The sequence below is a fragment of the Rhizophagus irregularis genome, chromosome 8 (assembly GCF_026210795.1).
Source record: "Rhizophagus irregularis chromosome 8, complete sequence".
Taxonomy (NCBI): domain Eukaryota; kingdom Fungi; phylum Glomeromycota; class Glomeromycetes; order Glomerales; family Glomeraceae; genus Rhizophagus; species Rhizophagus irregularis.
The window spans coordinates 3,916,552-3,944,464 of NC_089436.1; the positions used below are offsets into that span (position 1 = coordinate 3,916,552).

Below are 27,913 nucleotides of genomic sequence, written 5' to 3' on the forward strand. Positions count from 1 at the left end.
ATTTCTAAATATATTTTGTTTATAAACGACTGTGCTCTTTTATTTTATATCATATTTTAGACGGAAATAAAATAATATTACGTCAAACTATCTTGATTATTTATGAACTTATTTATTTACAACGGTTACAGTATGTTTCGCCGAAACTCAATTATCGAATTTAATCTCCCCGAAGGGTTTCACCGAAGGGATATTTTACCGAATGGGCGTTTCATTGAAGACATCTCGCCAAAATCGTCCATTTCATTGAAGTGCACGTCACCAAAAATGTTAGTGATTAACATATTTCCTTAATAAATAAAAGTTAATAAAAAATATATTATTCATACAAACAAGTAGTAGTATATATATAGAAAAATTATTAAACTAAAAAAGAAAATAAAAAATATTTCGGAAATTGATGAGTACGACGAATTTGTTTTTTTATTTAACTTACTGTAAGACCGAATAAATTAATTAATTTTAATTAAAAAAAAAATTAAACAACAATGTGGAAACGAAAGGAAAATTAATAAATTCCATATCTAATATCTTCGGCGAAATGTCCCTTCTCCGAAATGGCTTCAGCGAAATGGCACTTCGGTGAAACATTCTTCGGCGAAAAGTCCGGATACCATTTACAACATAATTCGACAATCTTTTTTTAACATTTCCGATATTTATCAAACGCTCTTGAAAAAGTGTTACAGATACTTTTAGTAACTACATTAAGAAACTTAACTGCAATAATAAAGTTAAATTCGAGTACAATTATATGTCGATATGCAAAAAATTAGTCCAAGAAAATTGGTTTGCCTAAAAATAATAATAAAAAAGAAAGAAAATTTTATTATCGCTACTTCCGCCATTGGTCACGTGACAACGCTTGAAGCTTGTTACTTAAATTTTTTATTATTTTCCCTCGTTATTGTTCGTGCTACTATTTACTATTAACATCGGATCATACTTTTCTTCTTTTTAATTTGTCATTTAAAGTTTCTGCTTTCGTCTCATCGGAATAGGCCGAGTGTTCCCCTGGATAGCGCCGACGTCAAAATTTTCAGATTAAAGCTTTTTTGTTACAAATGCTGTGGCTTGAATATAGTGATTTTATGACTCAAAATATAATAATTAATTTTTTTCTTACGCCTTTATTATCTTGAAACTTTTTATTATCCAATAATTGGTAAAAAGTTCACAGCTGGAATCGTTGTCTCATATTGAAGCCTTTCGCGTTCTTTGCATTCTTAAGGTTTCAGTTAGTTGGGTACTAACACCATGGACAGGGATATCCGGACTTTCCGCCGAAGTCCATTTCACCGAAGTCCATTTCACCGAAGGGATATTTCACCAAAAGGACGTCTTGCCGAAATACCATTTCACCGAAGCCATTTTATCGAATGGACATTTCGCCGAAATTATTTATTCCATTTGATTATTTTATTGTTTTTATACTAAATATATAAAAGAAATGTTTCTAGAATTAGCTGATTTTTATTAAATTTATCTCGTTGTTTATAATTTATTAATAGTCTTTTTTTTACCTTTTCGTGAATAAATTTTTCAGGAAAATAAAGTTATTTATTTATTTTTTAAACAATTAATATCAGTTACTTGAATGTTAGAGTGATAATATCCTGGAAAAAAAAATCTCCAAAAATAATTTAATTTTTATTTTCATTGCGCGATGAATACTTTCTATTAAAATGTTAATCGCTACCAACGTCCATTCGACGATTCGGTGAAATGGATACGATAAAATGCACTTTCGGCGGAACGTCCCTTCGGTGAAATATGAAATGGCTTCGGCGAAATGTACCGTAACCATGGACAGGTAGTACATCGGTGACAGAAAACATCTTAATTTAATATTTGTACTGCGTTTACTTGCACTGGCTCATGTATATTGTTCTGTGACGGTACGTTTATCTTTCCTAGTTACTTTCTTGGTTCTCGACATTTTTGAAAAATTACATTTTCATATTTTACTTTTGAAATTAATATATTTTATATATAATACTGCGCTGTTAAAAACGTCAATACTTAATATTGAAAAAAGAGCAAATTTAAAACAAATATTACTGATTATAATAATTTGTTGAATTGTCTCAAAGAAAAAAAAAGAAAAAAAAAATTATTGCTACGAAAGGTTACGTTATATATTATGTAAAGAGCATTTCTGAGCGGATTAATTTGTTTTACATTATCCTTTATAAAAAGTATCCTATTTAATAATAGTTCCGTTGCTTAAATACCAATCCTTATTTAACTAGGAAATAATCAACTTCGATATTTCATTATTTTATTTTTAAAATGGGAATAATGCAACTGACAAGTGACAATTGTTTAGAAAGCAGATTGTAAATTATCTCTATATTGTTGAAATTGTCTAATTAAAAATCTATATTAATGTCGATTAAATTTAAACGGGTAAAGATAAAGTGTACATGAAATAATTGAAATAATAAGTAAACACATCATAATAAAAAAACTTGATAGAGAAATTTGTTTTTTAAATCAAGTATATTAATTTTTATTTATTGGTAATTATTTTTTTACAAAATTTTTGAGTCTTGTACTCCTAGTTATCGATTATTCTATAGTATATATTAAGAAATAAGTTTTCAATAAATTTTGTGCTCAATGGATTATGATCATGAAGTTACTGTGAAAAAAGATATTCTTAAAGGGCGAAAGGGCGATAAAAAATAATAGTAAATTATAGATTGTAATAGTCACTTTATAGTCAATCAATTTTACGACCACCGGAATGCAGTGATGTGAAGTGATGTGGATAACACAAATGAAATTAATGACATAATACATGTCATTATGTCATTTCGGTGATGATAAGCGACCTCCTCCTCTTCTTCTTCCTCACACTCGTCTTCGTCATCGTAATCAACATCGTCATCATCAACATCGTCATCATCATCATCATCATCATCATCATCATCATCATCATCATATATATTTTCTTCTTTATCATCGTATAAATTTGCATCATCCACGAGAAACTTGCGTCTTCGAGAACGTCTCTTTATAGATTTGATATCAATTAAGAAGAAATGAAATGATCCATATAAAAATGTTCTAATTTTTTCATTTGAAATTATATCATGTGATCTGTAATGCCGGCCAAAATTAATTAATATATTAATCATATAGCGTCATTTAAAACGAAGATTAATGATTCTCAATAATATTTTTAATAAATAAAACAAATCAAGTAATTTCCATTTAGCTAATGGATGAGTATATAATTCATACATTGCGAAATTACCTGTATTTTATTAGTTAAAATTTTTCATTTCAAAACTAAATTATTGAATATGACCTCTACTCTCGCCATACTCTGTCAACTTCCAAAAATCAAGTGTCCAACTCCTAATCTTTCGAAATACAATAATAAATAATACATTCATTAACATTATATTTCCTGGATGCTGTCCCAATCGTAAGCCAGGTTTCAAACGAATAATAGGCAAAATAAAATAAAAAAAATTAGAAACTGGGCAATTCTGCTCTAATTATTAAAAGGATACATTTAACCATATCTTCAGGAGTTAACCTATGCTTTCTAAAAATGTTTGTTAATCTAGAAGAAAAAATGCGAGGAATAAATTTAGTATATACATAAATCAGTGTTTTTTTAATCATACCTTTATCCAGCCTTTGGGGAATATCCGGTTAGGAAGTAAGAAATCAGCTGCCTATAAAAGCAAATATGATGGATTTAGTAGATTAATTAATATTAAAAATATATAATAAAATTAATACGATATTTTATCAACCATCATATTAAGTGCAATCGGATTAAACCTTCTGAGAAAACGTGCAACTGATTCAGAATATTCTTGAAAATCCAAATGAAAAGGGGAGGTATCATGTTATCACACCTTTCCATTTTATCTTTCAAGTTCCTTATAGAGCAGAAGTCCGAATAGCTATTGTATAACTTCTTGATACGAATAATTATTAGTTGCTCAGTTTCTGATTCATAAAAATCTATAGCTAAATGAAAAAGAATAAAAAGAAAATAAAAGAATCCGTAAAAAAGTGATGGCCTTCCAAAGGCCAATACAAGCATAGAACCAAAAAGAAACCCAGTAAGAAACCATGCAGACCCGATGCATAGTGAAAGACCTGAGTTGTAATAGAGCGAATATAAGCCATTTTCCTTATATTGCCAGCAAATAAAAAAAAAAGGACTTGAGATTTTTAATTTTCGCACAGAATGGCTATATTTACATCATATTATCCTCAAATTCTGATTGGTTGAGCTTATGAAAGTTGGCGTTGACGTTATAATTTTACAAACGCAATCAATTAACTATCATCAGGCCGTCCGTTAGCTATACAAGCTATAGTTAACGTAGCGATTGATCCAATCAGATTATGATCCACGTGACGATCGACAGTCAATTTTTACACAAATACACAAGTTTCCTTCGCTTCGCTCTGGACAAAAATCGGATTTATTATTGTTCACATAAACGATCTATGTTTTTTTAAAAAAAGCTTACAAATTTTTTTTTGTTAACAACTGATTCATTTTATCTCTTTGTAAATCATAATCAGGAATTTTAGAGCTGCGACGGGCCACATTAACTGTTTAATAAATAAATAGATGGGAATTTTATTATATTAGTCTATTCACAAAATTAGATACGATTCTAGGCTCTTATTTCTTAAAACATTCTTATCATTATTTAAAAAGTTATTGAAGAAACATCTTAAAAATATCGTTACATTATTAGATGGTAATATTTTTGGTTTTTCAATACTACTTTCACATCCTTGTATATTTTTTTTGTACAATCTTTAGTATAGGATGTATTATTTAGAATTAAAAATAATGTTAGTCTATAATTATCATAATAGTAATCTTTGCGCATGATTAATTTAGATTATTTTAATAGTTTCTCTATTTTCTTAACATGTATTCATTTAATAAACTAATTTTTAGTAATTAATAAACTGAATTACGAGCCTCTATTTAAAATAATTCATAAAAATAATTATAAACTTCAAATTTGTGTACAATTTTTAAAGTCATATAAGATTGAACTATAAATAAATTAATTGTCCTACGAAGTCCAGAGAGAATTTTTTTTTTAACAATTGTTGTGTTATATAATATATTTAAATCCGATATCAAACACGGGATTGCTTTTCCAAAAAAATCATGTGAATCTTATATGGCTTGACGCAGCAATTTACGCATATGTGGATAAAATTAAAAATCCGTACGATACTTAATATTTTCCAGAGTATTTCTTTTTTTAACATTGAGACCAAATTCAGATGCCCCTTATGTTCCATATTCGCATACTACTAATGCCTATCCTTCTCTTAGTGATGCGATTTTTTCTTTAAACTGATTTTTTTTCAATAATTCATTTTCTTAGTTATTTATTTACAAATATTTTCTTTTTCCTAATTTTTTGTTTTATTTTGCTCTTTTACATTTGAGATATAATCAAAATAAATATTCATTTTTTTATTTATATAAATATATTTTGTATAATTTTTTAGTTAGAATGAATACGATTTTAAATAAAAATATCCAGCCAAAAAAAAAAATCGAATCAATAATTTTTTAAATAATTAATATAATTATTGAACTTAGAATTATTAGTATATACTTTCTGTTTGAAGATATTTAATAAATAATAATATATGTAATTTTTTATATTATATAATTGATTAATATCACTATATGATTTCATTGATAAATTATCATATTTAATTGTAAAAGAAAATATTTTTGATGTAATTCTAATAATTTTTATTTTTCACTTACATTATAATAATCAAGTTTAATAAAAAATCATTAAATATTTCTAAATACTCTGCATTTGCGGAATAACGAAATATTATTACTTCTATAGTTCTCTTAGTAGTTTTATCCCGCTTTAATACGCTTTCCTATAAATAATATTTTTATAATTAATTTAAATAAAAAAAAAAATTAAATATTAATGTAAATGATTAAAATGAAAATAAAATAAAATAACATTGAGCCAGATAAATAATTACCACTATCATTATGAGTTTCAACATTTAATAATTCTTCATTTCTTCTCTTTTTTAAAGATGTTGTAAAATTTTGAATTGTAGAACTTGAATTTTGTGATCTGAAACTAAATAAAAAATTATATGGTAAATTTAAATAATTTCTTGTGTCATTTAAACCATTTTTTTATCATTATTTTTAATACCTTTCAGTTTTTATATCAAGATCTAATTCTGTTGAGATATATCTAAAATCTAAAGCGGTTGAATAATTTTGAAGTGTAGAACTTATATTTTGAGATGATAAACTAATTAAAAAATCAATAAATTTAAATAATTAGTTGTTTCATTTAAAAACATTTTTTTTATAATTATATTAAATACCTTTCAGTATTTATATCAAGATCTAATTCTGCTGAGACATATCTAGAATCTAAAGCGGTTGAATAATTTTGAATCGTAGAATTTAAATCATATAATGATAAACTAATTGAAAATTAATAAATTCAAATAATTAGTTGTGTCATTAAAAACATTTTTTTATCGTTATTTTAAATACCTTTCAGTATTTATATCAAATTCTAATTCTGTTGAGTTATATCTAGAATCTAAAGCGGTTGGAAATTTTTGAATTGCAGAATTTAAATTTTGTGACGATAAACTAAAATAAATTAATAAATTCAAATAAGTAATTAATTACAACATTTGAAAAAAAAAAAATATATTTGTTATTTTAAATACCTTTCAACGTCTGTATTATTCTTTAGTTCTGAGATATAATGGGAATCTAAAGAGTATAATAACATAATATATTTAAATTACAATTAATTTTTTTTTTTTTTGTAATACCTCGCTTACCAATTGAAATTGTTGAAAATGAATATATGGATGAACATTTAGAAATTAAAGCACTTAATGGCCTGCTTGTATAAATAGCTCCTAAATGAGGTTTTTCGGCAAATTCCGGCCCAATCTTCTTTGATTCCATTAATTTCGCTCTTTTCGCTTCACCTTGGCTAAATTCTTCCTCATTTACTTTTTTATATATCCACCTACCAAAAGTCAGACGAATGTCTTTTATAGAAGGTCTTTTTTTAGGATCAGGGTCCCAACAACTTTTCATTAATTCAGCATAACATTCTGGTGTATCTTCTGTAATTTTAGGTCGTTCTCCATCAAGAATTTTATAAATAAGATGATGATCATGTTCAACATTATCAAAAGGTTTACAACCTGTTGTAAGTTCCCACATAATCATACCCAAACTATAAATATCAGCTTCTTTAGAAAATATAGACCCTCTAAATATTTCCGGTGCAATGTAAGGTATTACTCCATATATTTCATTATTTGATGATTCACTATTTACAGCTTGTGATAATCCTAGATCTCCAATTTTCCAATCATCATTTAACGTTTTTTTATGTTGTTGATCAAATAATATGTTTCCACTATGGAAGTCTCGATGTATAAATTTTTTATTATGAATAGTTTCAAGTCTAAAAATATAAAAAAAAATTAATAACTTAAATTTAAAGAAAATTAATAAATATGTAAAATATAAATACCCTGCTGAAATTTGATGTAAAATACGTAATTTTTCACTATCCCATTTAATTCTTGCAAAATCCTTCTGCAAATGCTTATGTAAATCTCCTCCTGATGCATATTTCATAACTATTATATAATCCTCTAATTCAGGATCTTTTGTAAAGCCATAAGTTTTAATGATATGACCCTTTTTGTCTTTAAAACAATGATAATATGATTTTAACTATAATTTAAAGATTAAATTAAATTAAAATTTAGTTTATTTAAAATAAATTATATAAGATATATTTAAAATATTTTACCTCATTTAAGAAATATGTGCCAATATTTTTAGAATTTTCAAATCTTTTTAAAATGACAGTTTCATTTTTAATTAACCGATTCCTAGTGTCATATTTAAGCCAAGTTGCTCTATATATAATACCATATCCCCCCCTTGTCATTTCTTTTACATCTTTAAATTGAGAATATGGTATCCACTTATCATTTTGTTTTACTTGTATTTTTTCTTTAAATATAGACTCTAATATGCTCGATGATACAAAATACTTATCTATATTTTTTACAATATTTTCAATTTTAGCTAACTTCAAATCATAAAAATTATCGCATGTTATAAGATTATTATTAAAAAGAAAATCATCAAAACCACTATTTATGGGCGATATTCTTTTGCATTTTTTACATTGAGATTGATCCGTAGGTCCAAAAAGAATGTTTGTTCATCACTAAATTTTCAGGCTGACCAGCAACCATTATTGGACATATGTCCACTAACTGTCCATTGACGGACCCTCCGTAGGTTGGACGTTATATTATGTACGTCCGTAAACCGTCAATTTCAGGTATATGGACGTTCGATCTGTTGAAAAAATTATTTAATATTAAATATTTTAATAATATTTAATATATATAAACTTATACTTACCTTAGGAATCGAACTTAGGACCTGAGGTACTTATTTTTCGTGATCTAATCACTTAGACTATTTAAACTTTTAATTTATAATATATATGTTTTTGACTTATTTAAGTTGAAACCACTAAGCTAATACTAATAAAAATGACGACCCCTTTAAAATTTCGGTTATAAGACAGTATTGTCTGGTTACTGTCCGAAATCATGATAATTATACTGATTAATAAGTTAATAGTCCATTAACAGTTATTGGACACATTTTTCGTTAATTTTACGTAAAAATCTTAACGTAAAATTTACGATTTTGACCAGGGATAGTCACCGGACTACCTAATAATTTAGTGATGTTGTTAAGCAATATCTGCATCCAACATAAAATATAAAACAATTTTCACAATACTTTTGACAGTCTGACGTAAACGTTAATTTTAATTCACAAATATCACACGGAGTATCATTACACCACCATGGTAAGTAAAGAATTGAAATTTGCTTTTTAACCAAGGTTGATTCTATCAATTCAAAAGAAATTAGATAACAATCTGAACACAAAATAAGACCATACTTTCCACTACCATATGTGTATGATAATGGATTTACACTTTCAATCACCTTATTGTTTAGAGTGAGATGAGTGAGAATGTGAGATCATTTTTATCAAGGTCAAGATGAATATATCCATTTATTTGTCTAAAACATAAAATTCTCACACAATTTCTACAGCATTCTTGAATACTTTGTGGTATTTTTGTCCTACTTATTTCATGCTCACTACATTCCAATTCCGTTGTGTAAATATATACAGTGACACCTCTATAAGTGCACCCTCTATAAGTGCACGCACTATATAAATTCTCTTTAAGTGCACGGTGGATCTGATCCCAACTTATAAGAGCTCTTAATATTTTACTCTCTATAAATGCACACCCTCTCTAAGTGCACATTCTACTATTTTTTTACTATGGTCCCAAGGGGGGTGCACTTAGAGAGGTGTTACTGTACGTCCAAGTATATATTATTATCAGTTATATTATTAATATAACGTGATAAGCATTTTTTGCAATATTTTTGCCAAGAACATAAAAGTACTTCAATATATTCTTCTCCACAATAAATACAATTTTTATCTAGCCAGTTGAAAGAAATAAATTCAATTGGTATAGGACTAGATTTTAATCTTGGTGTTGGATCAAAAGAATTTTCATCATTTGTATTTACAATTTCCATTTTATTAAGTTAATTAATATGTTATAAACAAGTATCGATAAGACAACGAATTTGAAAAATTTGAATTTGAATGTACGTATTTTATTTATATCTGAATTATCAGGAGTTTGAGCCTTTTGTTGGTGATACGGAAAGTATTTCTAGATTTTCTCATGGAATCTTAAGAATTTACCATAGTACTACGGAAAAGTCTGTTTAACAATTAATACATCATTTTTACTTAGTTGGAATTCATATGATCAACTAGTGGAAATATCTAAGTATTTGGCGTAATAAATAAACTTTCAGCATAGAAGATAATGATGGAAAGTACGAATCAACGAGAAAGGAAACGGAAAAAGTGAAGTACAAAAACGGAAAATAAAAAAAGACTTATTTCCTTCTTTTGCATATAAAATAAAGTCAAAAAATAATCGTGTACGACAAATTGAGATATATAATTACTTTTGTAGTATAATCATTCTAAAACTCACAATGAACACCAAATATAGTAAATTCATAAAGTACCTAAAATACAAAAAAGAATAATAATAACTAATAACAAGATATTGTACTCCATCTCATTGTGGTTCAAACATTTTTCTTCTATTTGTTCCTACGTGCAGTTAATTGTAAAACTATTCTAAACATATATATACATATAATTATATTCGCATATTATTAATTTTCCAAATTATGTAAATTATCAATCACTGCGCATGTAACATTGTAACATGCAGATTATTGTCATATTAAGAGGAATTTGTGTAACCATAATCGATTGGTTTTAATTTGCAATTCCTATACAAATTAAGTAATTTCATAGATTGTCATGTGCTTTACTAGTTTAATGCTAATTTTCCATTTTGCAATAATTTTTTTCTCCGGCTTTACAGTTTAGTTAGAAAACTTACGTTTTTTAGATCATTTTAAAAGTATGTACAAATATACAATTCTAACAACGAAAATACATGCAATTTTACATGAGGAGAAAGATTTTCTAAGGTTATAAAGGCGGGTTTTCAAGTAGGTTTCATATAAACACGAAAAAAGTGGTTTTTTGGTAAAAAGAGCTTTTTTACATCAAAAAAACTTTAAAAGAGAAATATTTAACTAATAGTAAATATATCATTCTTAGTCATAATTTTACAAAAGAAATCACTTTTACCAAGGTAATAAAGCCGGTTATCCAACTGGATTTTTAGTTATTATTGAATCTATCAAAAAATTTTCTGTTTTTCAATATGAAATAATGAAAAAATTTCATTTATTGTAGAAAACAAGAATGAAATAATGTTACTATACTTATTTTTGAATAATTAATTTATTTTTAACTAAATAAAACTACGAAATATCCATTATTTTAACTAAGATTTTTTTAATATTAATTATTCTTTATATTTAATAAATAGATTATTTAACAATTAAAAACTACCAAAATAACTAAAACTTTACGATACAATTATATAAATAAAATAAAAAAGGAGATTTTTTTTTAATATGAATCTGAATTGTATTTGAAAATTTACTTAAATTTATATGTATAAAATATTTTTTATTTTGATTTAAAGACTTATATTGCTCACTATATTTGACAAATTTTAAGTTCTCCACACATTATTTTTTATTTTAATGGGAAAAAAAAACACCAACTTCTCGTTAAGTTATAACTTAAAACAAAGCATTTTTTAATAAATACTTAGAGGCCAACAAGAAGTTTTATTTTCCATATTTAGTTTGAGGATTATTTTGTACAAATGCGGCATTACATTTGATCTATACTATATGTTCAATGATTGAGCTGCACCTCAATTTATAATATATCGATCATAGTAAAAAAATTGAAAGATAATTGGGTGTTACATGCATGGTGATTGCTATGCAAGAACGATTATCTTTCTAGAACAAAGTAATTTAGTTCTATTAAAACCATAAAATCTCGGATGAAAATCATGAATTTGCTTAGACCCTATAAGAAATATGTATACGGAAAGGATACGTTTTGTATACATTTTATGTACGTTTCTATAGATTCCGTATACAAATTCCGTATATTTAATAAGCAATTCATTTTTGAACATTTTTTAAAAAAAACTAATGTATAAGAAAATGTATACGGAAAAAATTAATCATGCGGAATGTATACGGAATTTTTAAACTTAACGGTTAATATATTTAGAAGATAATTTTACAAAAATTCCGTATCATAACACGAGATCACATGATTGTTTATTGTTTTGTTAGGCCACACAAATTACAAATTCAATTTTTCGGTTCACGTAACATTGAAATTTAAAATCGACCCGGGGACCCGGGGTTTATTGTTTATTAGTAAAAAAGTTTATATATAAAATCGTGACATTTGATTGGTTGACTTTTAAAAGGGAGGAATTTATTTTCGCTCTAGAAGTTCTCAGCCGCGTGATAAACTTACCCGCCAATAAAATTACGTTCTGATCACATGATAAATTTTTTATATATAAACTTTTTTTTATTGAAATTTGAAAAAGTGACCCGGCCGGGTGAAGTGAACCGAAAATTCGAATTTGTGTGGCCTTATGATACGCTTTTTGTTTTTATATAAACCCTTACTTTGATGAGTTTGATCTTCCGATCTTCCTTTCTGTCTTTCCTTTCCTTTCTCTTTCTCTTGTCTTATTTTTGTTATTCTTTCTAAATTTTTCTTCTTACTTCGTCACCCCCTTTTAAAAACAAATTTTTTTTTTTCGTACCTCACTTTAAAAAAATTTTTTTTTCGTCACTCTCCTTTGAAAAAAAAATTTTTTTTCGTCACTCCCTTAAAAAAAAATTGTTTCTTTTATTCCCACTCTTCTTTTTTTTAAAAAAAATTTTTCTATTTCCTCTTTATAAAAAAATTTTAATTTTTCTAACTTTGACGTCCTCCCTTTAAAAAAAAATTTTTTTTTAACTTTCCTAACTTCGTTATCCCTCTTTTTAAAAAAATATTTTTTTGGTTTATTCTTTATTCCCCTTTCTTCTTTATTTATATTTAATTTCATAGGCCAGCAGATTTTTTTTGTGAGAATATTCAGTTTCTTTTTTCTTTTTTTGGGAGTCCTTTTCTTTTTGTAGGATGATTCAGGATTTTTTTCTTTTTTAGGTCAGTTCAAATTTTCTTGTTTTTTTGTAGGTTGGGTTCAGATTCTTTTCTTTTTGTAAGTTGTTTCAGTTTTGTTGCTTCAGAGTCTTCTTTTTTTGTAGATCAGTTTTGGATTTATTTTGTTGTTTTGGTTTCTTTTTCATTAGACGCCTCATAATTCTTTCTTTTATGTAGGTCAGACATTCTGGAGTTCTCTTTCTTTTTTTGTAGGAATGCTGACCTTTGGTGACTTGGACGATTGCAGATACTATATGAGGGGGGGTTTTGTTTCCAATTTTTTTTTTTGTTCTTTTAGGTTGTTTGACTCCAAATGAACCTGAACTTGTTGCAATAGGTGGTTTTAATAAGGAGGGAATTTTCATAATGTATTTGTACTTTGTTTATTTTTTATTTTTTATTTAATTTAATAAAGTGAAATTAGATTTATGTAAATACAATTATAGTAAACTGTAATGCAAATAGTAAATTCAGTGACCAAATCGTATAAATTTCGTGATAAAATCAGTGATCAAATCATGTAAATTCCATATAAATTCCGTATCCAAACCATATTTTTAGTGATACGGAATTGTGCATTTTTCCGTATCCTATTTATCCTATTATGATACGTTATTTCTAAGGAAAAAAAATCGTATAAAAACTTTATAAAAAACGTATCCAATTTTTTTATAGGGAGAAAGTTCCAGAAATACTCCTCCAACTGCTATTTTAATTTTAATTTAAGGAATAATATTGATTTTAAGATAAGAACAAAGGGTAAATTTGGATCTAGCATTTTATTTTATTTTATTTTATTTTATGTGAAGCCGGACAGCCAAATAAGCAGGATAAACTCCCATTGGAGACGATCCTAATTCTTGTCATCATCCCGCCAGGAACTAATAAAAGCTCAAGGAAGGACCCTAACTTCTAATTATATAAAAGGGCCATAGCTTATCCTACCACTACGACCAACGTAAGGATAAAGGACATCCAGAATAGTAAAACAATCTAAAAAAAAGATCCGTATTTTTCTTTTGACCCAAAGGCCACCAACCGTAAATACTGTCATGGTTGGAATGATTCACACTATTCTATATTGTTATCTAAATAAGATTAAAGGAGTACTAAAAGCATGATAGCTGTATACAAATAAAGAAAACTATATGTAAAAATGAAAATAATTGACTCTAAAGCTATTGTAAAAGTTAATTGTTAGTAGAGGAACCTGAAGGACCTGCTTCTGAAGAGTCGACAGTATCAGCAGGAATGTTACGCCTTCGTTTTAAGCGATCAATATGATTATTCACGGGTAGCGGAGCGAACTGTGATGTGGTAAGACGTTTATACGGACGTCTTTCAATTTCTTTGGAATCATCAGAAGTGACGCACTTTGAATCTTCTTGCGAAGGATTATCAATATAAAACCCTCCATATTGGTAAGGTATGTAAAGTTCATCTTTTGTCTCAGGTGTAACAACGGCAATGCGTTTGCCAAGATTAAAGGTATCGTTGAAAGCGGTCATTTCTTGGTGAAGTCGAAGTTGAAACTTACTATTATCTTCCGCCCTATGGTATAAGGAAGCTTGTTTGGACATATATTGGTGATAGTAGTCAGATCTTAAAGAGTGCCATTTTTTAGCTCGGTCGCGACGAGCAAAATGTTTAACAGTCGTGCCGTGTAGGGCTGATCACTGCTTTTCTTTTTCGATAATTGAGTCACCGATGTGGTCGGCTTCTTTTTGAAGTAAATTTCTACGTTCATCAAGAGATAATACTGGAGAGGGAGGCGCAGCTTTACGTGCACAATCCAACCTATACATATGGGTAAACCATTCGCGAGATCCAGGAATAATAAAGTCACCTGTAGCGGTATAAATCGGTTCTTTAGGAATAATATCCTTATATTTTGATGGAAAAAACCCAGACAGAGTAGGGTTATACGGTTCCACCGTGTGAATTGGAATGTTAAAAGCGTCTTGATTATAAGGAATTTTAAATCCATAGTCAGGATAGTCAATACCATGGGTGTATTGAAGATGCTTAATCGGCTTGTAGATATATTGTGAAGGTAAAAATAAAAAGCGGTAGCGTTGAGCGGTGATGAGTCTATGCCTCATTGTATCAAGGCGATTATGTTCTTTGGCATGAAAGATTCATCTACATGCCCTACGGAATCGTATTTCCTGTCTTTTCGCTGTTTTAATATTCTTACTTTGAGTGATTGAGAAGGTGTCCAGCCGTTTACGATACATATGCTTATTTGCATGATGTATTACCGAACCTTTGGTACGAGCAAGATAAGATTCCTTATAACTGATACCCAGTCGTTGGGATATAATAGCTTTTTTCTTTCTGCAGTTCCATCTATCATGTAAAAGATTAGCATGTGAGCCTTTGTTATTGGCCAGAACTATAGTAGTTGAGGTGATGGCCTGATGTCCTTGTTTTCAGACATTATTGAAAGTGTCATTACGAAAGAAAGACGGTTGGTGCATAACACATGCACGTCTGCAATGAGACATAACAAAGGGGCTAGGAACATGACATTCTTCACACAAAGGATAAAATGGTGACAGTGATTGTTGTTGAGAACAAGGGATATATATTCCAAAATAAAAACGATATTTCTTATAAGTAAAGTTGAAAAAAGTACGCATCGTAGTATTACGCTCACGTGAACTATTAGCACGTGATGAAATCATTTCTTTTCGAGCCAATAATCTATCTCGTATAAAAGGGAAAAATTTTTGTTGTATTTTGCGAGGTAAAACTCTTTGTGAAGAAAAAAAGTGTGTAAGCATACAACTATGTCATTCGGCGTTGAGCTCGTGTTGCGATAAGAGATAGGGGTACTTTTCATATGATAATCATTTGTGTAAATTTTAAAATGAAGATCATTGGTGTTTGGAGGTAGATCATCTAACTCGAAAAAGTAACTTCTTGATCGTCTGATTTCATAAATCTTGTTATATCCAGCCCGATATGGACGGGTCACGTGAAATTTGGAAAAAAAAACTTTCAACGGAAATTTTCCCACCGGAGAATGAGAAGACGAAATATGAGTAGAAGGTATTTTACTAGTAGAGGTGCAAAAAGGAGTTGAAGGAACGTGAGATATAATATCATTAGGAGCAGAAACTTTGTCTGGAACTCTTTTATTAGAGTGTTGGTTGAGGGTAGTGAAACCGTTATTCAGTTTTTCATAACTTTCATAGTCGTCTATGCGAATAAAAGAAGACATATTCCCTTGGGTTTGGGTATAAAAAGAACAATAAAACCTCGCCTTATGCCCGAGGCGCCCTTCCGGGCCTCTTCCCCTTAAGAGTGTTTATAAAATAAAACTTAGACCAAAACCTACGCTAATTACTTTTAATTGCTTCTTGAATTTTCTTTTTTTTTTTTTTTTTTGATTAATCGGAAAGGGGGAAGAGTTTTTTGATTTAATTTGGATCTAGCATTTATTTATTTTATTTTATTTTATGTAAAGTCGGAAGGAACTATCTAAGAGAGCATTAATCCATGAGAATAGGCCCAACATTAGTTCCATCATCCATTCCATAGAACGGACCCTACCTAATTGTTATATATAGACTGGTCCAACAACACGACCGATGAAGGAACAGGTACCATGAAATCGAAGACGAACAAAACTAAAAAAAAGAGTTCTAATCTATCATGCGTATTTTTCTTTTAACTATTACTAGCTATTGTATGTAAATACTGTCATATACAAAATGATATATTATAAAAAGGTCCGTAAATGTTTTTTGGTGAGTGTATATAATTTGGATGTCTTTTAAGATTTGGGTGTATATATTTTGGGTGTCTTTTAAAATTTCGGTGTCTATTCAAATTTGAGTGTACTATTATTTAAAAGGGTAAATATCCGACTCAGGCGTAGGTGGTAAATCATTTATCCTTCTGTGAGGTCGTGCAATAGGTCTTAGGGGTGAATCAGTGGTAGGTCGACTAGGACCAGGTGGAGGTGTATTACAATTATCAACGATATCCGTTGAAGGGGTATTCTTTTTAGATCGAGGTCGTGCTATTCGTCTCAAAAGTAAATCGTTAGTAGGTTGATTAGAATTGGGTAAGGGTGTGTCATCATTAGCCAAAGCGTTTAAACGAGCTTTTTCTTTTGCACTTGGATAAACCATTGGCGGCAATGTAGGTTCAACAAGTAACGGAGCAAGTGTCTTAAAAGCAGTAGAATTTTGATGAAAAGTTGCCAAAGCTCGTGCGCCTTTATACTGAGCCCTCCTCAAAGCATAATGCGCAAGAGGATCAATTTGAGGTTGTGTGGGTTGACTAATAACTTGAGGAGGAGATGGTTGTCTAATAATAGGAGGAGATGGTTGTCTAATAATGGGGGGACGTAAATTTTTGCGATCCATATAATTATTATAAAGCCTCTTGGCCTTCAAATAGCCATATTGACATTGAGGAATGTTGGACAAATCATATTGCCTTCTAACTTTATAAGCGAATAAATTGATGTTATATGTTTGAAAATAATAGTTCCGAGCATCACCACTAAAATTAACAGGTAGTGCAGGTAATTTTTTCTTGAGTTTATTACGATTATTAACGCGTCATCGCCAATTCTTGGCACGTTTCTGGGTAAGTTGATCCAATAATTTATCCTCCTCAGATTTCTCATATGAGGGTTCCCGTTCCACAAGATGAGAAACTTTTTTAAATACCGTAGAATTTTCTTTTAATAAAAAGGGTTTACTATGATATAAGAATTCTTCATGTTTGATGGTCGACTTTTTTAAACGATTCCATCTTTTGACTTGTTGTGGTGTTCTATAATCGTAAAACTCAACATTTTTGTATTCTTTGTAAAAGGGTCTTGTTGTAGATTTACCTTTTCTATTATGTGTGATAGGTTCCATCACCGCTTTTAAATCGGAATTATTCTTTCCTTTCCATTCATTATAACGTTTAACAATCACGTTATATTTTAAACCTAAACGTGTTGAGTGAACTTCTTTCCATGGATTAAAGTTAACAGTTTTATAATCTTTTCCTTTCCGTTGTGTGGTTTTTGATCTTAACCCTGGTACAGGAGCAAAATGTTCATTGCATTGCCATTGATTATTTGGAAGTACAAAGGCCGCTGGTTGGGTGCAAATATCACTACAGCGAAAATAAAATCCAAGATAGATCACGTGAGTTCCAGAACTGAACCGGATATAAGTTTTGGTTTGTCTATTTTTAGCCGAATAAAAAAGTCTATTTTTAATCGCTACTAATTTATCTATTAATAGTTGGCGTAAACGTTTAAAATACTTTTTCACAATATCAGGTGAAAATTGTCTGTTGATAGAAAATATAAACGCGAGATATGTCCCTATTAAGTAATTAAGATTGATTTTTTTACTAGTTGAGTTGAAGATCCTCTGATGATCATTAAGCATATCAATATCATTGGTGTAGACGTTGAAAGAATTTTTCTTTGTTAAACAAAGATCAGCATTAGGGTGTAACTCCAAAAGGAAGTATCTGCTTTTTTTGGTGTTATACAAGGTACCACTACCTCATGTATCGCTAACTAGAGTTTAGAACCGGTTCTATTTTCGAAAACTGAATTTAAAACGGGCGCAACCGGTTCAATCCGTTTCAAACCGATTTCGCAAAACCCGATTGAAACCGAATAACCGATTTGTATATATTTGATAATTCTGGCCAGAATTAAATGTGATCGGCATAAATCCTGCCAAGTTATAATTCCGGCCGGAATTACATCCCTTGTGTAACACAGTTCGAAATTTTGTGGGACACAAATATCTATAATAAAATTTTGTGTAACATAACTTACCCGGTGGCTAAACTATTTAGCCGCAGTCACGTGATTTAAATTTCGTAATTCGGGCCAGCACTATAAAGTTTCAAATATTTTATTAATTAATTATAAATTTTATAATTATTTCTTATTATTTTATATTACGTCAATTTTAAACTTATAATCAACTTAGGAAAAATATTTGAACAATCAAATATATTAGAAATCTGTTCATTTCATTTATTATTATTCTTTTGATACTCATTTTATTCAATAAATTATCAATTTAACTAAACCATTTGAATTAAAATTTTTATTCAAAAATCTGGTGATTATTTAGAGAATTTCGAATATGGATTTGGTTACAATAGTCTATTATTAAATCAATAATTTCTTTAATTAATTAATTGTAAAATATTGTAAAAATATCAATTTTTTTTGATTTTTATGAATTTGAAAATCAAACTTGAAAATCTTAATCATCTTTCCTACATGTTGTTATAAAAAAAATTGAAAGAAAAAAAAATTGAAAATAAATTTGGGGGAAAGAAAAAGGATAAAGAAAGGAATCGGTTCAAAAAAAGGGAAATTTCCAAAAAAAAAAGGAATCTAAAAAAAAATAAGTACCGAAAAAAATTCTGAAAAAAAAGGACAATAATTCAAAAAAAAAAATATTTTTCAGTTTGGGAAAAAAAATTAAACCTAAACAGGAAAAGAATGAGAAAAAACAAATTTTTCGGTTTGAAAAAAAAACTAAACCGAAAGAAGAAAGGAAGAAAATTTTTTTTTCAGTTTGAAAAAAAAAACGAAAAATTTAAAATTATTAATCAAAAAAAAAATTCTAAAATTTCATTAACTGAAATTGTATTAGTTGATTGGGGATAAATAGATCAGGTGGAGGCATGTCACCATTCACAAAAATTAAAAATCGGTTTTGATCGGTTTGAAATAACCGGTTAATCGGTTTAAACCGGTTTGAATATAACCGGTTAACCGAATCGTAAACCGGTTAAATTTCGAATCGGTTAAACCCGGTTATAAATCCGATAACCGATTCCGGTTCTAACCTCTATCGCTAACTATATATGGATTAAGCTTGTGAGTTTGAAACGAATAAGCAAAAATATTACGTATTCTGTGTAAATATTTCTTGTTGTAACCATCCTTATCAAGAACGGTCACGTGCGATTTAGAAACAGAAGCGTCAGAGGGTTTTATTTTCCCAAAGGAAGGTAAAATGTTCAAAGGTGTCATAATAATAAAACTATTTGGTATACTATTATAAAAACTCTCTAAAAGCAACGGGGTATATTAAGGAGAACTTTCTGTCAAGGCCACCAAGTGGTCCTCTCTCCTTTTTTACTAACAATAAAGGTTAAAAAATTTATTTTTTTTTAAAAAAATAGGGTTACTGCGGAATTTATAAATTCTGACAGAAAGGAGAGAGAGTTTTTTTTTTTATTTGGATCTAGCATCCCTGTCACCCTGTGTAATGCTTAGGTCTCGCACCCTGTCACGTGATTTATGTTTGAAATTTAATTGGCTAATTTTTAATTAAAAGTTTACCGATTTGATTCACAATTTATAACATTAAAAAAATGGTTTATTAATAGTCTTAATTTGATTATTTTATATTAGCAGATTATAAATCAATTCTTTTTTTTAAAGAGGGGGAATAATTAGGAATAAAAGGATCAAAATAAACAAAGAAATAAATGAAAGTTAAATGAAAGAAATGAAGAAAAACAAGGTTTGAACAAAAAGAAATGAAAAGAAACGAAATTAAACAAAAGTAGAGAAGAAAAATAAAAATGAGTGAAATGAATGATGGAGAAACAGAAATTAAGGTTGCACAAAAAGGAATAAAGAAGAAACAGAAATTGAATGAAACTGATGGTAAGAATGGATCTGATGATGATAATGAGAATGGAATGGATGATAATTATGAGAAAATGGAACAGATGATGATGATAGATGATGATAAAAATGGAATGGATGATGAAAATGAGAAAATAATGAGAACGAAATGGATGAAGGGAACAAAAGGATGAAGGAAACAAAACAGATGAAGAAAACGAAACAGATAAAGGAATGAAACAAATGAAAAGAATGAAATAAACAGAAATTAAACGAGAAAAAGAATGAAGGAAAATGAAAAATAAATGGGAAAACAAAAACAAACAAAAGGAATAAAGAGAAATGAAAACGAGAAGAAACAAAGGAAAACGATAATAAATGAAAAGGATTAAAGGGAATTGAAAATAATGAAAAGGAATGATGGAAAATAAAAACAAATAAAAAGGATGAAGGAAATGAGAGAGAGAGAGAAAAAAATAAAGAACCACAGAAACACCACCCATAAAAAAAAAAGAAAAGAAAACTAGTTAGTACTAACTTAAAAGAAAAAAAATGTAAAATAATGAGAGAAAGTTCTACTCACCTTAACTTCAATAGTCAAAGCTATTTTAAGAAGCCATTTCAAAATTAACTAAAGAGTACGTAGTTAATAAAAGCAAAGAAAAAACTAACAGAAAAGTGATAAAATAACGAACAAATCTCTGGGAGTTAACTTGAAATTTGGCAAAGAAGGAGTGCGAAGAAGTGTGTAAAAAAAATGATGATAAACAAATAATTATTTATTAGTCACGTGATACTATTCATCATGCTAGATTAAATCGTATCGCCCCCCGCGAGATATACATTATTCCTTATATCATAACTACAAAAACGAACATTAAAAAAATAAAATATTCTACAGTTTACAACAACCAGTAAAATGACGATTCCTGGGTAATTATCACTTTATCGTTTTATTGTCCTATTTGTCTTATTTATTATTTCGTTACGCAAATTTTATAGTGATGACTGATGAGGTTTGCAGATTTGTACCGGCTGTAAAAATTCGGGTGATTGGCATAGATAACCAATTAATTTAGCTATATTAAGCAAGCTCTAACTGATTATCAATCAGTTATGACTGAGTAAAAATTCAGGTCCAGATTTAGAAACATCAGCCACAATTTCAAATCACGTAAATCACGTCCAGTAAATATTGTATTGTTCAAAAAAGTAAATAATCATAAGACTATCATGAGTCATCTCTTTTATAATCAGTAGCTATAGAAACAATATTGGAAAAAAAATTATATTAATTATGAAATAATTTTTATACTCTGACTATACTGACTATAACTAGAAAATTTATATAAAAGGCCTTTCCATCCACAAATTATTTTTAAAAAAATTCTCTCTTCCTCTCTCCAGCAAACAACCGAGTAGCCAAAAAGACTATCGGTTTCTCCTTCTCTCCAGCGAAGTAAACAAAAAAAAAGCTATTCTTTAAAGCTTTATTTTAGGAATGACTTAGACATAAACCAAAGAAACAAAGCTTTTTTTGCCGAAGTAAACATAACCTAGGCGAAGAGAGTGGGCTGAAAGCGTGGGTGGGTTTGGTGGTGGTGTTTTAACTTCGTTATTTTTTCGTCGTCTTTTTTTTTAGTTCTATCTTCTCTCTTTCAGGTCTTCTCTTTATTAGACCTTCTCTTAGGTCCCTTTTCTTTACGTCTTCCTTTAGGTACTGTATATGGTCGTGTGAGGTTTTGGGTTGGAGTGTGGGTGGTGGTGTTTTAACTTCTTTTTTTTTTGTCTTCTTTTTTTTTAGGTTTATCTTCTCTCCGTCAAGTCTTCTCTTTATTAGGCCTTCTCTTAGGTCCCTTTTCTTTACGTCTTCCTTTAGGTACTGTATATGGTCGTGTGAGGTTTTGGAGCATGGGTTGGAGTGTGGGTGGTGGTGTTTTAACTTCTTTTTTTTTTTGTCTTCTTTTTTTTAGGTTTATCTTCTCTCCGTCAAGTCTTCTCTTTATTAGGCCTTCTCTTAGGTTCCTTTTCTTTACGTTTGATTCCTTTAGGTACGTAAGTTTGGAGTATGGGTTAGGAGTGTGGGTTTGTGTGTTGTGTTTTAACGTATTTTAACTTCGTTTTTTTTTTTCGTCGTCATTTTTTTTTAGGTCTATCTTCTCTCTGTCAAGGTTTTCTCTTTATTAGGTCTTCTCTTAAATCCCTTTTCTTTACGTCTTCATTTAGGTGTGTGGGTTGGGAGGGTTGGGAGTGTGTGGGTTGGGAGTGTGGGTTGGGAGTGTGTGGGTTGGGTGTGTGGGTTGGGAGTGTGTGGGTTGGGTGTGTGGGTTGGGTGTGTGGGTTGGGAGTGTTTGGGTTGGGAGTGTGGGTTGGAAGTGTGGGTTGGGAGTGTGGTGAGGGTGGTGGTGTTTAACTTCTTTTTTTTTCGTCTTCTTTTTTTTAGGTTTATCTTCTCTCTACCAAGGTCTTCTCTTTATCTCTTAGGTCCTTTTCTTTGCGTTTTCCTTTAGGTATGTGAGTTGGGAGTATGGGTTATGAGTGTGGGGTTTGTGTTTTGTGTTTTAACTTCTTTTTTTTCGTCTTCTTTTTTTTAGGTCTATCTTCTCTCTGTTAAGGTTTTCTCTTTATTAGGTTTTCTCTTAGATCCCTTTTCTTTACGTCTTCATTTAGGTGTGTGGGTTGGGAGTGAGAGTGGGTTGGGGGAGTGTGGGAGTGTGGGTTTGGAGAGTGTGGGTTGGGAGTGTGTGGGTTGGGAGTGTGGGTTGGGGTGGGTTTGTGTGTGGGTTGGGAGTGTGGGTTGGGAGTGTGGGTTGGGTGGGTTTGTGTGTGGGTTGGGAGTGTGGGTTGGGAGCGTGGGTTGGGAGTGTGGGTTTGTGTATGGGTTGGGAGCGTGGGTTGGGAGTGTGGGTTTGTGTGTGAGGGTGGTGGTGTTTTAACTTCTTTTTTTTTTCGTCGTCTTTTTTTAGGTCTATCTTCTCTCTGTTTAATTGGGATGTACGATTTCGTTGTTGCTGTAATTGAAACTCCAGTACCATTAAAAAACGCCAGGAATCAAGTACAAATTCGCGTTACTTAAAGAAAATATGGTCATCAAAGATTAAATATAAGGATAAATTAGATGTAACGAACAACAAGTACGATTCTATTTAAAGTGACTAATTGGGATCTAAATGTACTTAGCTGTTTACAAATTAATTAATTAAATTGCTTTTGTTCATTTTCTGAGTCGCGTTTTTTTTATTTAATAGGTGGCTGTAGTTAACTATTACGATGGTACGAATGCATAATCAACAATTGAGGAACCTAAACAGGTAACTATATTAAAAGTGCAAATGTACAACTTATTGCAATTAGTAGTATTCGTTCCGGTGACATTTTTTGTGAAATTAACGATGTTAGGTAAGATAGTAACTTGTCCTAGTGTATAGGGATGTTGTACACAATCACTTACAATAATAATAAATGTATACCCAAAGAGGATTTTATCCTTAAATTTTGGTAATGGTTTATCAAAAACTTTAACTTTCTTTAGTAATACTAATTTTTTTATGAAGAAAAATTTATTAATAAATTCCATAATTAATAATATAAGAACAAATCATGAATTAAATAAAAAAAAAGTTTATTTCTTTGAATATTGCGATATTTAATGCCAAGAATATTTATTTTATTGCTAATCAAGGGAAATTCGAAAATTGTGAGTACTTTGCTTATGTTTTTAGTAGAGTATCATTTATTATTATTGAATTTTCATAAAGGGACGAAAATCGTTCAATTCCCAAAGCATGCTGACCCTTCTCATGGCCAATAATGGAATACAACTATAAAGACATTTCTGTCAGTTTGAAATTTAATATATTTAATCGAAATTGATGTTGCGGTAAAAGGGTAAAAGTGCATCTTAAATTGCTTTACTTGATCGTAATGATACTAATTTTTCTTAAAACTTAAAGCAAAACGTGATGGTCTTACTTCACTCATTTGTATAATAAGCGTAGTTTCAAGCATAAACAATTCATTTTGCAAAGTAGGATTGGTTCAGCAGTTATTGAAAATACAGTAACAAACATTATTGACAATTTTAAATTTTTGCTTGAAATTTTGGATGATGACGATTATATAATATAAATATTGAAGTTAAAACCCTCAGATAAAAACATTTCACGCTTATATGGTTATTTAAATAATCATGTTACCTGTAAAGAAAGTTATCGAACTAATATAAAAAATAATGATCAAACTTTAGTACGTATTGAACTACCTAATATTTTACTGAAATAATCCTAAGGTAAAAAATCCAATTAAAAGCAAAGTATTATAATTATTATTATTTTTTAATAATATGTTTTTAATCTCAAAATTTTATTATTAGGTACATTTATGACGGAAAACTTTCTTGATCCATCAGATATAATTAAATTACTGGTTGCCGCCAATGAATGAATTGTAACTAATTGAAGATATAAAGAGTTGGGTGTTATTAAAAATGTTAAGGCTGATAATAAAATGCGAATTATTTTGATTTTTAATTTAACATTGGTTTAATGAGTTAATGTGTTGCAACAGCACGATCAAAAAATATTCATTTTTTTTTTTCAGCATATATTACTTTCATAAATTTTGACAATTTCGCCAACTGTAAACTGTAATCAAAAAGGTAAAATTCTATGATGAAAATGTCAGCATTTGGCAACAAATCTTGTAGTAATTGACTATTCACATAATAAAAGAAAAAGAATAACAAATACTATCATTATAAATAACGATTTATAAAAAAAAAAAATTTTTTTTTTTAATCATAGTAATTATGCCTTAATAACTACAAAATATTATATCAAAGAATCGGTCTCTAAGGTGATCTTTGAATACTTAGTACTAGGGATGTGCAGAATTTCTCTTTATACAAATAGGGAGTAGTTACCTTTTACATTATGTATTTCTATGTATAGTATCTACATAGATCTGTAATTTGTTGTCGTACAAGAATCTTTGGTGAACCAAAAAATAATAAAATAAAATTTGATTTTATTAATAATAAAATTTCCATTGAAAAAAATTTAAATAGACATGGAATAAAAGATCTGCCGGTTAAATATTTAACCATTGTTCGTGACAATCATTGAAATCCATTGAAGTCATAGTAGTTGTTACACTACATTCTGTGCATTAATAATAAAAAAAAAAAAAATTTTTTCTCAAAAAAAATTTTTTTTTATATTCATTCTTTACACACAACAAAAACACACACCTATAAAATTTTAAATGTCGCAACTTATTGAAGATTGTTTAAGAATTATTTTTACTGAATTTAAAAATGATTCAAATTCTTTATATTCATGTATGTTAGTAAATAAATATTGGTGTCAAATAGTTATACCAATATTATGGAAAAATCCTTATATGTTAAAAAATATTTCTCATAAAAAACTTTATAATACAATATTTAATTTATTACCAGATGAATCAAAACAATTTTTATTAAATAATAATATTAAATTACCATTAAATACTAAAAAAATATTATCAAATAAACCATTATTTAATTATATTAGTTTATCATCAAAAATTTCATTAGAATTTATTGATGATATGATAAGAACGTTAATTAAGAAAGAATTTGAATATGATAAATATAAAAAATTAGAACAAGAAATTTATAGATTATTTATAAATAATTGTAAAGTTATTAAAGATTTTTATTGGAAAACTACACAACCTTTACTTGAATATACAGGAGCTTCAAATTGTTTTTCTCAATTATATGCTTTAACTATTGATTTACAATTTGTGAATTCATCAGCATTATTTGATATGGCGAAAATTTGTCAAAATATTGAAGATTTAAAAGTTTGGTATTGTAATGGTGATATTCCAGGATTAATTATGTTAATTGATGTTCAAAAAAATTTACAATCATTATTTATTTATTTTATGGAAGTAGAGGAACCATGTGTACAATTAAGTGAAGTAATAGAAAGAAAAGCTAGTACAATAAAAAAATTTACCATGGAACCATTTATTGCTACACTTTCACCTAAATTTTTTCCTTTATTAATAAATTTACAACATTTAGATCTTAGGAATATGATTAAAATGAAAAAAGAAATTGTGGGATTACAAGAATGGAAAAATTATTTATCAATTTCTTCATTTCCAAATCTTCATTGTCTTAAAACTATATATTTACCAATACGATTTAATTGTATGTTGATTGAAAAATCTCATGGAAGTATAGTAGAAATTAATATAAGTCGACATAGTTATAATAGAACTCCTTTACATTCAGAAAAATTAATTGAAGCAATTTCTAAAAATTGTCCAAAATTAGAGAAATTAACTATTGATGTTGAACTTAAAAATTTAAGTGGAATAAAAGATATTTTATTAAATTGTTCACAATTAAAAAGAATAAGACTTTCATTATGTAATGAAGGTAGATTAAATGTTTGTGATGAATTATTAGAAATCTTGGTAAAATTTTCACCAAATACTTTAAATAGTTTTTCATTAAATAAATGGAAATTTTCTGTTGATAGTTTACAATCTTTTTTTGAAAGTTGGAGAAATAGATTTCCAATTATATTTGATTTATATTTTGGTAATTTTACTGAAGAACATAAAATTATTGTGAAAAAATATTTTGATGAAGGAATAATTAAGGAAACAAATTTTTTATAATTTTATATATAGACAATACATATTGATATATATATATATTTTTTAATGCCTTGTATTTAAAAATTAGAAAAAATTAGAGACATTTTTTGTGTATCAAATAAAAATATTTAATCAAAAAAGAGGTATTTAGGAAGTAGTATTGTACAAGTATTGTATACAGAGCTCTTTATTTGTTCAATAATATTTCGTATCATGTGAACAAGTATTGTTAATAACTTACTAACGTAATTATTATTTTAGTTAGGATTCAAATTTATAGGATCAGCCGAATACCAATTAATATTAATATTTTGAATTTGGAAAATTCAAAATCGTACAAATCGTACGGAAATTATTGATAATTTATCTTATTACTCGATATTACAGAATTATGGGGGTCATGAAACAAATTCAGTACTTCAAATTATTGATTAGTTATTGTTTTAAAAATTATTATAATTGAATTACAAGTGTGGCAAAATTCAAAAGCGAATTTTATAAGTTATAGTAAAAGTTGAAGTACTTACTTTGCGTTCAACTAATAATTTGAAATATCTTAAATTAACCCATTTTAAAATTCCTTTATCGAATCAGAATTAATTATTCATATAAAAAATTGTTTAAGTTTGATTTAAGTACGATAAATTGGTTTTAATTGAAAAAACGGAATATTCGGATTAATTACGAAATCCTAACGATCAGAATCCCATTATAATCATTATAATACAAACCCGACGTTCTCAAAATCCCGACACTCATTTTCCCGGAACTTATTATCATGACATGAATAAATTTTAAGAATAATTTATTAAAATCGTAATCAATTTATAAAAAAA

The 27,913-nt window shown here is 28.5% G+C and overlaps 10 protein-coding genes across 10 annotated transcripts; 3 read left to right on the plus strand and 7 right to left on the minus strand.

Annotated features, from left to right (window-relative positions):
• Positions 1-2,735: 2,735 nt before the first annotated feature.
• Positions 2,736-3,143, minus strand: OCT59_028743 (uncharacterized protein; the record flags this gene model as incomplete). Its single annotated transcript, XM_066147521.1, has 1 exon — positions 2,736-3,143. The coding sequence occupies one exon, from the start codon at positions 3,141-3,143 to the stop codon at positions 2,736-2,738; it is 408 nt and encodes a 135-aa protein (XP_065994224.1).
• Positions 3,144-5,887: 2,744 nt separating this feature from the next.
• OCT59_028744 (uncharacterized protein) lies at positions 5,888-7,991 on the minus strand (the record flags this gene model as incomplete). The annotated part of the gene is made up of 9 exons (XM_025331215.2): positions 5,888-5,910; positions 6,022-6,125; positions 6,204-6,305; positions 6,382-6,483; positions 6,557-6,658; positions 6,739-6,784; positions 6,856-7,496; positions 7,566-7,771; positions 7,851-7,991. 9 exons carry the CDS (start codon positions 7,989-7,991, stop codon positions 5,888-5,890), a joined length of 1,467 nt encoding a protein of 488 aa, XP_025169714.2.
• A 1,468-nt stretch (positions 7,992-9,459) lies between these two features.
• On the minus strand, positions 9,460-9,693 carry OCT59_028745 (uncharacterized protein; the record flags this gene model as incomplete). Its single annotated transcript, XM_066147522.1, has 1 exon — positions 9,460-9,693. The coding sequence occupies one exon, from the start codon at positions 9,691-9,693 to the stop codon at positions 9,460-9,462; it is 234 nt and encodes a 77-aa protein (XP_065994225.1).
• A 4,287-nt stretch (positions 9,694-13,980) lies between these two features.
• OCT59_028746 (uncharacterized protein) lies at positions 13,981-14,370 on the minus strand (the record flags this gene model as incomplete). Its single annotated transcript, XM_025327745.2, has 1 exon — positions 13,981-14,370. One exon carries the CDS (start codon positions 14,368-14,370, stop codon positions 13,981-13,983), a length of 390 nt encoding a protein of 129 aa, XP_025169713.2.
• Positions 14,371-14,463: 93 nt separating this feature from the next.
• Positions 14,464-14,892, minus strand: OCT59_028747 (uncharacterized protein; the record flags this gene model as incomplete). The annotated part of the gene is made up of 1 exon (XM_066147523.1): positions 14,464-14,892. The coding sequence occupies one exon, from the start codon at positions 14,890-14,892 to the stop codon at positions 14,464-14,466; it is 429 nt and encodes a 142-aa protein (XP_065994226.1).
• A 1,749-nt stretch (positions 14,893-16,641) lies between these two features.
• Positions 16,642-17,169, minus strand: OCT59_028748 (uncharacterized protein; the record flags this gene model as incomplete). Its single annotated transcript, XM_025311640.1, has 1 exon — positions 16,642-17,169. One exon carries the CDS (start codon positions 17,167-17,169, stop codon positions 16,642-16,644), a length of 528 nt encoding a protein of 175 aa, XP_025169712.1.
• A 198-nt stretch (positions 17,170-17,367) lies between these two features.
• On the minus strand, positions 17,368-17,673 carry OCT59_028749 (uncharacterized protein; the record flags this gene model as incomplete). Its single annotated transcript, XM_066147526.1, has 1 exon — positions 17,368-17,673. The coding sequence occupies one exon, from the start codon at positions 17,671-17,673 to the stop codon at positions 17,368-17,370; it is 306 nt and encodes a 101-aa protein (XP_065994227.1).
• A 2,701-nt stretch (positions 17,674-20,374) lies between these two features.
• On the plus strand, positions 20,375-20,614 carry OCT59_028750 (uncharacterized protein; the record flags this gene model as incomplete). The annotated part of the gene is made up of 1 exon (XM_066147527.1): positions 20,375-20,614. One exon carries the CDS (start codon positions 20,375-20,377, stop codon positions 20,612-20,614), a length of 240 nt encoding a protein of 79 aa, XP_065994228.1.
• Positions 20,615-21,339: 725 nt separating this feature from the next.
• OCT59_028751 (uncharacterized protein) lies at positions 21,340-23,707 on the plus strand (the record flags this gene model as incomplete). Its single annotated transcript, XM_066147528.1, has 11 exons — positions 21,340-21,353; positions 21,931-22,006; positions 22,083-22,137; positions 22,225-22,299; positions 22,394-22,471; positions 22,571-22,646; positions 22,864-22,884; positions 23,052-23,090; positions 23,387-23,433; positions 23,573-23,592; positions 23,669-23,707. The coding sequence occupies 11 exons, from the start codon at positions 21,340-21,342 to the stop codon at positions 23,705-23,707; spliced, it is 540 nt and encodes a 179-aa protein (XP_065994229.1).
• Positions 23,708-25,682: 1,975 nt separating this feature from the next.
• Positions 25,683-27,098, plus strand: OCT59_028752 (uncharacterized protein; the record flags this gene model as incomplete). The annotated part of the gene is made up of 1 exon (XM_025311638.2): positions 25,683-27,098. One exon carries the CDS (start codon positions 25,683-25,685, stop codon positions 27,096-27,098), a length of 1,416 nt encoding a protein of 471 aa, XP_025169710.2.
• Positions 27,099-27,913: the final 815 nt, after the last annotated feature.